Consider the following 12,510-nt stretch of genomic DNA (forward strand, 5'->3'; position numbering starts at 1 on the left):
TACATATCATTCTTAATTGCACAAGAAAAACTAAATACAAGAGAATAAGGAAATTTATATTATTGATTATTTCGTCCTAAAGGCTAACATAGAAAATAACTTTGAAAATAAAATAGGTTTTAGGTTGTATATATACTCACATTCTATTATTTGGAAAAACTTTCCTGCTTTCCCATTATCCAACAAGAAAATTAATAAAACGTGTGTGATTAAGATTGAATTTTGATAAAACTTACTCTAAACACTATAAGCTCACATAATAACATCGTACGTATTAAAAAATTACGCTTACATGATGAGGATCTGCTTCGATCATTTATTTTTCCATGACTTGTGAGAGTTGACTTTCCTTTGTTAACTTCTTCCCGAGTCCAAATAGGGGTTGAACTTGTTATAATCTTAACTATAGGCGCATGCACGTCCTGAATCGTGGAGTCATATACTCGAAGTATAATGTTAATAGTTAAAGGCACCATCATTTGATGAATAGTTCTACATCAGAGGATCATTTATGTCGATATGATAGTCACATTGAAATTATTGTATACTTGTAGGTCCTATGGCGGGGGCAGGACCCTTGCCGAACAAAACTTGTATATATATGGTACTTTGTTTTTTTCCCTGTGCTACACTAACCATGTGACTGGCCACAGAAACATGTCCCATATGTTTGACACACTGTTTTTGGTAGGACACACACAACACAAACTTGCTTTTCTCGCACGTAAAAATAAAATAAGGTTTTCAGAGAGGAGGATTTGTTGTACAACTGCAAAATAAAGCTTTAAAGTTTCATTTCTCATGGCTTCGAATAAAAAGAGATAAAAAAAAGAGCCAGTTTTTTCATTTTTTTGGATGCTTTTTTCGTGAATGAGAGGAGTCTCCTACTACCTGCAGCAATGAGTCGATATGAAAATGGCAGGGGGAATCTGCAACTGCTGGCAACTGGGTCCTTAATTTGGTATCAGATATGAGAAAGTGAGATTGTTGTCTATGGAAAGGAGGCACAGATTGTGAAGCATCTCATTCTCAGAGGACTAACAAAATGGAACATATATGAAATGGGGCAGCCAAAAATGTTTATTAGGGGGAAGAGAAGTGTCTTTTGAAATAATTTCTTGATTTTTTTATTTTTTGATTAAGTTAAGCTAATTAGTTGGTTAAGAAACTTACAATGAAGAAACTAACAAAGATATTCTATATTGAGAGGAAGCAATATTCTAATCAATTACCTACGTCATTGAAGACGTCCTTTTTGGCCCAACTAAACATCAGTCCACCATATAAAAGAAAAGAAAAAAACCCTAAATTCCTCAATCGAACAATGTCGCTCAGAAATTTCTATAGAGAGGCACCAACCATTGTCACTACGACACTGTCAATGATTTTCTCCACCGCTTATGTGAGCAAAAATACCTCTTTGGAAGTTTTGGTGAGCTCTTGGGAAATTGTGTTAGAATTGTCGACAAGCCATCCATGTGATCTTCGATGGTATCTTTGCTATCGGTATTGTTGCTTGCTTGCGGTGGAGCAAATCATTGACAGTGTCATAGTGACAATGGTAGGTACCTTTCTTTTGAAATTTCTAAGCGACATTGTTCGAATGATAATTTTTTTTTTCCTGTGGTGGACTAGTACTTGGGTCGTGCTAGAAAGCACTATCATCTCCAATGATGTAGGTAATTGTAATACATTAATGAGTGGTAGAGATACAATAGGGGTTGGGTCAACCCGAATCAGCTAATTCGCAACCTGATTTCGAACCAAATCAGGTGGGTTAGAAGAAAGAAAAATCCTCCCAAACCCAACTTGAAGTCAACCCCATCATTTATTGGGTTGGGTTGGGTTGATGCCTTGATGCCCATGTCATCCCAAACCCAACTCGATTTTGAGCTCAAATTCGCTCATGCACATAGTACCCATCCCTCATCATATTACAAATTATGTGAAAGTTTGGAATGACTATATTTGAAGTTTATTGTTGGTTTTAATATGGATAATGAATGATAGTGTTACTTTTACATTTCTTTTGGTTGAAGCTTTGGTAAATGTCTTGTAATTTAATTTGAAGTTTATTTTGTGTGGATGGTGATGTGTAAACGAAATTTTAACTGATATTGTTCACCAAGTTGGTACTTTAATTGAATCCATATTGTTCACCAAGGTTTGGCGTTCTGGTGCAAGACCACCATATGAGACATAGTTAGCTATTGGATACTTCACCTTTCCTTCTGGAGAGAATTTATCAGGTGGCACACCTCGATTTTGTCTTGGTGGCAACCTATACACATTCACATTATCACTTGTATTAATTACATAATCATCCACGATACTTACCTCAGGTGTATTCAGAGAAGATTCATTGGACGACACTTTGGAGTTAGAGAGAGGGGAAAGCACATTAACAGATTCGGTATGTGTCTACTGCAGCTGTCTACCAGGCTCGGCAAAACACTCGGCAGTCTGCTGGATAGGTGCGGCAGACCCTTGTTTCAACTGCTCAGACACGGCAGTTTCATGTTCTTCATATACTTGCTCAGACACGGCAGAACCCTGAACCTCAACATTAGCACATCGGTCAGAAAGTACAACAGCACGTTCGGTGCTGCATGAAACTGTGTCTTCTCCTAGATCCAACCACTCCAGATCACCAATAGTGTTCTCCCCCTTGTGATCTGAAGAGAAACGCACAGACGGATAAAAAATCTCTAGTTCAGAAAAAGTCACATCCATGGTGACATACATATGCTTAGTCTCAGAGTGATAACACTTGTAGCCTTTTTGATGAGGTGAGAAACCCACAAACACACACCAGAGGGCACACGGATCCAACTTGGTGCGATGAATTTTCTGAATATGCACATAAGCGACACACCCAAATACTCGAGGAGTGAGAGTATGAGTCGGCACTACTGGAGCATATTGAGTGAGGACTTGAAGAGGTGTTTAAAGTTCAGAACCCGATAGGGCATATGGTTAATCACATATACCGCATAAGTAACAGCTTCAGGCCAAAACATCTTAGGGACCGAGGCTCCAAGTAGAAGAGCACGTGTGGTTTCTAAGATGTGGCGATTTTTTCGTTCAGCAACCCCATTCTGTTGCGGGGTATAAGGACAAGTCGTTTCATGGAGAATGCCACGATCACGAAGAAACTCGGATAACTCACAAGCAATGTACTCACCACCATTGTCAGACCGTAGTACTTTAATCACAGATGAATATTGAGTCTGGATCATCTGAGAGAAAGACCGAAAGACTAGACCAACATCACTCTTATTTTTTAACACATATAGCCATGTCATACGAGTGCAATCATCAACAAATGTAACAAACCATTTAATTCCCGAAGGAAGAACAACTGGAGATGGCCCCCAAACATCAGAGTGCACAAGTTCAAACGGCACAGACCTTTTATTCATACTAGAAGGAAACGAAGCACGATGACTTTTAGCAAGAATACATACTTCACAATGTAAGTCTAATTCATTTATTCTACTAAATAAAGTAGGCAACATAAGCCGTAAATATCCAAACGATGCATGCCCTAACCGACAATGCAATAACCATACTTCTTGCAAACTACTAGCATGTGACGCTCGAACCGCATTAGCCATGCCTGAAACGACGTCATCAACATAGTACAACCCCTCTCTCTTAGTGCCACGCCCAATTATCTCCTTGGTCTGAATATCCTGAAGTCGACAAAAGGACGGATACATTAGAACAACACAATCCAATTGTTCAGTGACTTGTGGTATTGATAATAAGTGATGGGACAATGATGGAACAAATAAGCAACGATGTAAAGGGAGAGATGGGGAGAGGTGCACAGTGCCAGCGCCACACACGGGGACAAGAGTCCCATTAACAGTCGCTATGCTTTTCCTGTGAGACATTGTCATATATTGAAACAAAGTTTTATCATACGTCATATGATCGGTTGCACCAGAATCAAGAATCCAACCTGTATGTGGATCACTTTCGGAGGCTAAGAGAACACGCCCCACAATACCTGTATTGGATGATGAATCACCAGGAGTAGCGCGAGTTAACAAAGTGTGACTAGGATCCCCAGAGCTAGCCCCGGCCTCTTGAGCAGTTGGTGTAGCCGCTGCAAGAGAGGCACGGCCTCCATTGGATCCGACTGTTCCACGGTCCTTTGCCAGCAATTTCTTCTTAAGTTCTGGAAACCAATCAGGTACACCATGCTTGGTAAAGCATGTATCTTCAGTATGGCGAGTTTGACCACAGAAAGTGCACTTCAAATCATCTTTGTTTTCTCGGGTAAAGGGACGAGAATTGAAAGAATGATTAGAAGAATTGTTAGGACGGGAAGTTGCAGGTGGCCGAGAGACCATGGCCATGGACGGTCCCCCTTGGTTGTTATTCCCACCCATCATGGTGGCATGTCGTTGTGCTTCACGCCTAACAACTGAAAAAACTTCCTCGACAGATGGTAACGGTTGAGTACGTAGAATATCGCTACGTACTTTATCAAAAATATCATCCAAGCCCGCCAAAAAAGCGTACACACGATCAATTTGAATTTCTTCTCGAAGTGTCTTAAGATCAGCAGCACATTCCATCTTAATTGGTCTCCGTTGATCCAGCTCCTGCCAAACGGACTTGAGGTCAGCATAATACACACCAACCGGCCGGCCCTCTTGACGAAGCCTGAACGACTTAACCTTCAGTTCATAAATTTGAGAAATATCTGAACCATCATAATAAGTCCGAGCCACCTCCTCCCAGACTTCTTTAGCAGTACACAGGTGAATAAAAAATCCCATGATAGCAGGTTCCATGGAATTAATCAACCACCCTTTTACTATGGCATTCCCGGTTTCCCACGTCTCATACTCAGTACTATCCTCAGCAGGTTCCTTGGTACTTCCTGTCACAAAGCCTTTTCGACCACGTCCAGCAATATGCATCTCCAATACCTTGGACCAAAGAGGGTAATTGGATCCATTCAACTTCACAGTGTTTGGCACAGCAGATGCATCGTTCTGAATAACAACGGGACTCAATACCTGATTGTTAAGTGGTTTACAGGAACCACCCTCCAACTTCAAGATTGAATCACCTTCAGCCATCTCGACTTACACACGGAAAGGGCACCGACAATTGGAAGATATTACTCACGGCAGCAACCAACCAAACAGGCGCTGCAATTCTTCCACAAATCATGACAGCAGAGGTGCTGCAACATGTCCACCACGTCAAACAAACACAGCAGCGGTAGTTTCTAGGGTTACAAGGCTCTGATACCAAAAAGAATGGTACGGGAATATTTTGTATATTATTACTTCTTCAGAAGTAAATACATATATAATCCGTAGCTCTCAAGGAAACAAATAAAAACAGGATACATACAAAACCCTTCCTTCCTAATAAAGGACTCCTAGTATTTACCCTATTTACATTCCCTTTTTTTCCGTCTAGACTTTGACTCACGTCTACAGAGACAGGTGTCAAATTCATCATGTCTACCGAGGAGGGAATGTTGTAAAATACAAGCGCTTGTAGGGGTTTTTTAGACCCAAAAAGAAGCCCCATGAGCCGAAGAAAGATAAAAAAAATTTAAGGCCCCATCCAATGACCCAAACCTTGCAGGCTATACCTATAACCTACATAATTGTTCATGCATGACAAATTTGCAGTCTCTGAGTCTATATCAATAATAAAAAAAGTGTCCAGAAAATTAAAAAGAAAAATCATCTAAATTTCATTCAGCACTACTGCTTGTAAATTGTTAAACAACGGATTCCTTAAATGGGGTTGAAAAACAAACAACCATGCTTCTTGCTTGAGCTTTAACATTATTGCTTGCTCTAAAAGGTAATAAAGAATAAACAAATTTAAGGAAAAAAAATGGTAAAAAGAATTACAATGTCAATATTTTTCAATTTATAGCTGAATTCAGCTACCTTGGGAGACCATGATCATCAAGAACTAATTTGGTCTTAGCTTTTTAGTGTCACTGGGAACAGAAGCAATAGCTGCTGCAAAACTAACAACGTGACCTGGGAAGGCTTCTTGCGTTGCATGTCCTCCACCAGCAACGTCCATTCCAAATGCGCACCGTCCAACAAAATCTATAAATCTAGAAAACAATTTATTTTTCAATCGTACATCCTACAACTTAATTTGGTCTGATTGAGACGGTGTAGATGATCAGATGATGGGTGGGGTCTTATTTCGGGCCTTTGAGTTCAAGAGACAAGAGAGAGACCGAGTGAAACGGAGAGATGGCAGAGCAAGGGCTAGAAAGCACTATAATCTCCAATGATGTAGGTAATTGTAATACATTAATGAGTGGTGGAGATATAATAGGGGTTGGGTCAACCCGAATCAACTAATTCCCAACCTGATTTTTAACCAAATCAGGCGGGTTAGAAGGAAGAAAAATCCTTCCAAACCCAACCCGAAGTCAACCCCATCATTTATTGGGTTGGGCAGGGTTGATGCCTTGCCGCCCATGTCATCCCAAACCCAACCCGATTTTGAGCTCGAATTTGCTCATGCACATATTACCCATCCCTCATCATATTATAAATTATGTGAAAGTTTTGGAATGACTATATTTGAAGTTTATTGTTGGTTTTAATATGGATAATAAATGATAGTGTTACTTTTACATTTCCTTTGGTTGAAGCTTTGTTAAACGTCTTGTAATTTAATTTCAACTTTGCATGGTTGAAACATTAGAAATAGTTTCCAAGTTGTTTGCTCTAACTTTTGTGTGGATGGTGATGTGTAAATGAAATTTTAACTAATATTGACATTGTTTGGTTGCAAAATTGAAAAATCATGCAACATACGGTGTTATAAAATTGAACTCGACATTTGACCAAAAAAAAAAAAGATTGAACTCGTAAAGTTGGACTAACCCGAACGAACTCGAATAAGCTTGAACTCAATTAAACCCAACTAAAACCTGTATTATGAAGGTTGGGTTGATTGTCTAACCCGCCCAACCCACCCGAGTTGCACCCCTAATGAGTGGAAACATGTGTCAAATTCATCATGTCTACCGAGAAAAGAATGTTGTAAAAAACAAGCACTTGTGGAAGGTTTTAGATCCAGAAAGAGGCCCCATGACCCAAAGAAAGACAAAAAAATTTAAGGCCCCATCCAATGATCCAAACCTTGCAGGCTGTACCTATAACCTACATAATTGTTCATGCATGACAAATTTGCATTCTCCGAGTCCATATCAATAATAAAAAAGTGTCCATAAAATTAAAAAGAAAAATCATCTAAATTTCATTCAGCACTACTGCTTGTAAATTGTTAAACAATGGATTCCTTAAATGGGGTTGCAAAACAACCATGCTTCTTGCTTGAGCTTTAACATGATAACTTTAACGAAAGGCTTCCGGTACTGTTCACTTTAACGAAGAAAAAAAAAACAGTAAAAAGAATAAACAAATTTAAGGAAAAAAACAGTAAAAATAATTACAATGTCAATATTTTTCAATTTATAGCTGAATTCAGCTACCTTGGGAGACCATAATCATCAAGAACTAATTTGGTCTTAGCTTTTTAATGTCACTGGGAACAGAAGCAGTAGTTGCTGCAAGACTAACAACATGGCCTGGGAAGGCTTCTTGCGTTGCATGTCCTCCACCGGCAACGTCCATTCCAAATGCGCACCGTCCTCTGCCGCGTCCCGGAATATGAGTGCAAGGATTGCCCCCGGTCGGAGGCACCTTACCCCGAAGTGATTGAACGTGGAGAGAATCATTTTGTGTCCGGTGATCTCCCTCTAATGGCCTCATAGCCAAAACTTCATGGAAACCAGATACCCATAACAATATTGTGAAAGCAAATGCAACATTTTGGTACTTTTTTTTTAAGAAAGTAGGCTATTTTTGTATACCTACAAACAATATGAAATTAATGGAAATCTTCTATGTTTATGCCATTAATGGAGTGGGAGGGTTTGGTATGTATAGAGATGCATAATTGTGTAGATAATAGTAATAAATTAGGGTTTAATTGGAGTTTAGTGCGTTATGTCTGATTAGTTTGACTTGGAGCCGCGGTGTTCTACTTTATATATGTTTGACCCACTAAACTAGCGTCCATTGAGATGCAGGAATTGGTCTTGGGTGGAGGCCATGTGGAAAATGAAAAATAAAAAGAATTCAGGGTGACCCAAAATTTAAATTTTTTTTGGTTGTCAATACCAAAAAGTTTCAGTCCCAAAATATTAAAAGAAAAAGAAAAAAAAAATCCACATCTATGCGTGTATATATATATATATATATATATATATATATATATATATTTTTTTTTTTTTTTTTTTTTTTGCGGTTTTAGTTAGATATTTTGTATATAATCAAACCATGATTTTTCGTAGTTAGAAGCAGTGCAAAATAAGTCTTTTGGTCATTTTGATTATGGTTGATGAATTTTCTACTCTTCTAAACAATAGTTCATGTTGTATAACGACATTCAATAGGTCATGCAAACAAATTAACCTTAAGCAAGTGACCATTTACCATAATGGTAGAAAGGTGTTGAGCTCTTGCATGACAGGGTAGGTTCAACCTCTGCTAATATAATATCTAATCTAACAAAATCTATTGTTTAACAAAAAAAAAAAAACAAATTAACCTTGAAATTGCATGTGAAAAGTCGTGGCTAGGTTTCAGTAGCTTTAATTTCGGCTTGTAAGTTCACTGAAATTGCGTACAATTTTAGGTATAGACGTTGCCGGCGTTGTATAAGAGTATAGACTTTGAATCAGCAAACTAAAAGCAAAACAAAACAAAAGAATAAGTAAGTAAAAGTCTTTGCCATATGAAGACTTCCAATCCAACACACCGCTTTGCTGCTTTTCTTTCCGACAAACAACTCATACATAAAGATATCAAGAGTACTTCTAGTCGGCTGGCTCCTTTTGTGTTTTGACTTAAATAGGGAGGAACCCTTTCTCATTCAGTTTGAGCTCTTTTGAACCAGAATGGTTTGTTAAAGATCTTTTTCGGCAATGTTCTTTGGACAGAATTTCGTCTCCACTCGTGTGCTGCGTTAGAGTCTGAACGATATCTAACCAAAATTTAATCATCTATCTTTAAGCGTCTTAACACTTAATCGTTAGAATTTAGCAAGAAGAGTACATATGTTTCTCTCGAAGATAATGGACGGAATGAATGCTTTTGAAATTCTAATATCTAACCTATATAGACAGCTCCAAAGGTTGCAACCTATTAGATGAGTCGCAATATATTGTTCTAATTTAGACCTTAATTGAGGTAACCTTTCAAAAACAATTTAGTTCGTTCAACCGCGGAAATGTATATACGAATAGACCCGTGAAATCCTTTTATAGAAATACGCATCAACATGTTGTTCATTAAGACCGACTGGTCGCTACTGTTTTTGGTATGTATTAAGGGGGATATGTTTAGCCAATTCGGTTGAAGATAATATATCAGTTGGGTAGGCTGGACAAGGACTCTAGGAAAATCTATACGAAATTGTCTTTGCAAGAGACATTGTTGGGTTATTATTTTCCCTGGATCTCGTACATCGAATTATTGTCGCATATATGAGTATGACGTTCATTTTAAAATAAATTTTTGTAGGACTATAGATTCTAAACGGGAACATATTTAGTCATTTCGGTTCGAGATGGTCTAACTAATCAAGCATTGAACTAAAAGCATACAAATTCTATAGGGCCATGTATCTTCCTTTCGATAAATTGCCTGGCATGGTATATGTAATTTGAGTAATTAATTATAAAAAAAATCAGAATATTTTGGAAGTTTTTTTTTTAATTTTTAATTTTTTTTTATCGAAATAACAAAAGAGGCAATTTAAATTCACTTTTTAACCGATCGAAGTCGGCTCTCTCCCTATTTATACATCACCATTGACAATCCAAATAACGCTAAAACCCTAATTTGTGAAAATCTCTCTCTTGACTCTCTCTGCCGTCTTTTCTTCGTGGAAAGCCATGGCCAAATCCAAAGAAAAAACTAGAACCAAACCGAAATCCAAGTCTCACCTCCCTCACGCTAAAACCCTACTTGTGCAATCTCTCTTTCTCTCTGACGACGACGCCAAGACAAAAGTGAAAGCCAAATCCAATTACAAATTCGGAGCCAAACCCAAATCCAAGTATCGTGTGAGATCCGGGGCCGTGGAGAAACCCCGACGAGAAGTCCTCCATATCCAGAGACCTAATCATGGTATGGCTTTTGATTTTTTTTTTAGGGTTTGTGCTGGGAAGATTACCTTGAATCTTTTTTTATTTGACTAATTGAGTAATATAAATAACTCTCAACATCTCCCATGCATCTAACGTTCTTCAGATTCACAGTTCTATTCAACTCAATTGCTACTTAATAATTGTGTAATTGGCTCGTTACATGTTTCTTAAGACTCTGTAGTATACATATTGTGTTGCAAGAAAAAATATGCTATGGTTATAACCTCTATACGTGTGATTTGAATATTTTTCTTTTGCTTCTTGTTCTTGTATTTAACAATGGAACTGCTAACAAACAGAAAAACAAAAATGTTTACTAAAAGACGTTGGAGACTCAAAGGCTCAACTCCAGATCGAGGGAAGAGCTGAACAAGTAGAACTTAATTTCGGGCGCTGTAGAGTTTGCCGTAAGGAAAATGAGCACTTCAGTTCTGCCTGCCCATATTGGAATGGTGTCCCACCGGGCGCTATTGTTGGCGATGGTTATGGTGTAGTTTGTGGTCTTTTTGATCGTAGACTCTACAAAAACCCCAACCGTTGTGCCCACCCTGGTGGTTCCTCGAAGGGACGTCTTATTGTCGCATATTGTAACTACTGTAGGGATATTGGTCTCCACTGGTCGGAAAAGTGTCCTGAACGTCCCAAGGACAAACCATATAAACCTCTATTCATCTCATCCTCTAAGCCGAAGCTGCTGAAGAAAACATATTGAACGATTAAGAAGTGTGTCGAGTCTTGCCCTTTGGTAATGGTGTTTAATAATAAATGGAATGCAATACACAATGCGCAGGTCTTCATTGCCAGTTTTTAGTCGTTGAGTTTTTCTCCATGTGACTCATAGTTCTTTTCAGACTTCTTAAGCTCGTTACTTTGGGTGTACGTTTGTTAATTACTTTGCTCCTGAACATTATTTTTATATTTGATGAGATTAAGTTGGTGATAAAATTTCTTAAGTTTTGTGACACTTGATCAGACAATGAGTGGATCGTGGATAGCAGATTGAATAAAGATGTGTATGCAGTCTGCCTATTAATCGCATACTAATTGGTTTATCATTCATGACACAAAAATTCTCGTTATCATTATAATGGGCGCTACTTGCCTTTAAAATAAAAATTTAATTGCGCACTCCTCATAAAAGTAATTTTTGTTGAGTACTCCCTCCTTTGTTTTTCTTTTTTTTATAACAAATATTTGTTTGATTTTTGCATGTTTAATTTGTTTCATAACTTGAGTTCTTGATGTAGGCCTTGTCAATTGAGTTCTTCGCGTAATAGTCTTTCTGATCACAATGTTGATGGGGCCGAGTTAGAATCATTTATCGCCTTGATCAGAAACGAGAAAATGCTACAAAACAAGTTCACTTATAAAACTACTATCAGTAATCCTTTTATGTATCCTCTGCAATACTTTGCAAAGTATTGTGTACTGCAGATTGTTGCCTAAGTTTGGAATTTTAAATACAAACATCGAATTGAAGAGAGTCGTCAATTTATACGTGAAAAAATCTATATCCAATAGAGCTAGTCCTGTGAGTACATGACTCCAACTTCTAGTATAAGTAAAACTTCTCAACTCGGTTTTATAAGTAGCGTATACAAAGAAAAAAAAAACAAAAAGAATTGTAAGACACCCTTTTATAAATAGCATTATAAAAAGAAAAATATAAACATAATAGTAAGACACCCTTTTTTAACATGACATTTTTCTTCTTTTTCCTCGAGCTATAGTTGAAACATTGAGTCTCCGACACATCCTTTTGTAATTTTTTTCTCTTGTTATGTTTGTTTGCAGAATTGTAAGACACCCAAATCCGCTAATCAGGAAAAAAAACCAAGGGTCTCGAGTTTGCAGAATTGTAAGACACCCAAATCAGCTAAGAAGGAAAAAACCAAGGGTCTCGAAGAGATTAGAGATGGATCGCCTGGGATTCACTCAACCAAGGGTAGGCGGATCTGGTAATTGGTATTTTTCGAATCTAATAGATCTTGAAAGAGGCGAATTGCCAGAAAAGTTAACGGAGCTTTCTTGACGTTACTAATCGTGGATTCGCTCACACGACCAAACTAAACGCTTGATTGAAGAAAGGAGAAATCACTCTACCTGGATTCAATCCATTTCATTAAATATCAGTATCATTGTTGATGTGTCATTCAGATATTATATGGCAAGCAATAGGAAGATGAATAGACAGATAAATATTCTTCGTATAATATTAGACATTAGTCAAGAAGCACTTTACAAGATCTTAAACATTTAAATATATTTGAAAAAAAATT

At 37.8% G+C, this 12,510-nt stretch overlaps 2 protein-coding genes across 14 annotated transcripts in view; one reads left to right on the forward strand and one right to left on the reverse strand.

Moving 5' to 3' along the window:
• The window catches only part of LOC126619435 (uncharacterized), a 119,764-nt gene that overhangs the window by 31,414 nt on the left and 75,840 nt on the right, over positions 1 to 12,510 (reverse strand). The window lies entirely within an intron of this gene.
• Positions 9,920 to 11,099, forward strand: LOC126619441 (uncharacterized). The gene is made up of 2 exons (XM_050287834.1): positions 9,920 to 10,211; positions 10,531 to 11,099. The coding sequence occupies exons 1-2, from the start codon at positions 9,977 to 9,979 to the stop codon at positions 10,941 to 10,943; spliced, it is 648 nt and encodes a 215-aa protein (XP_050143791.1). The 5' UTR covers positions 9,920 to 9,976; the 3' UTR covers positions 10,944 to 11,099.

Source organism: Malus sylvestris, chromosome 4, assembly GCF_916048215.2.
Source record: "Malus sylvestris chromosome 4, drMalSylv7.2, whole genome shotgun sequence".
NCBI lineage: Eukaryota > Viridiplantae > Streptophyta > Magnoliopsida > Rosales > Rosaceae > Malus > Malus sylvestris.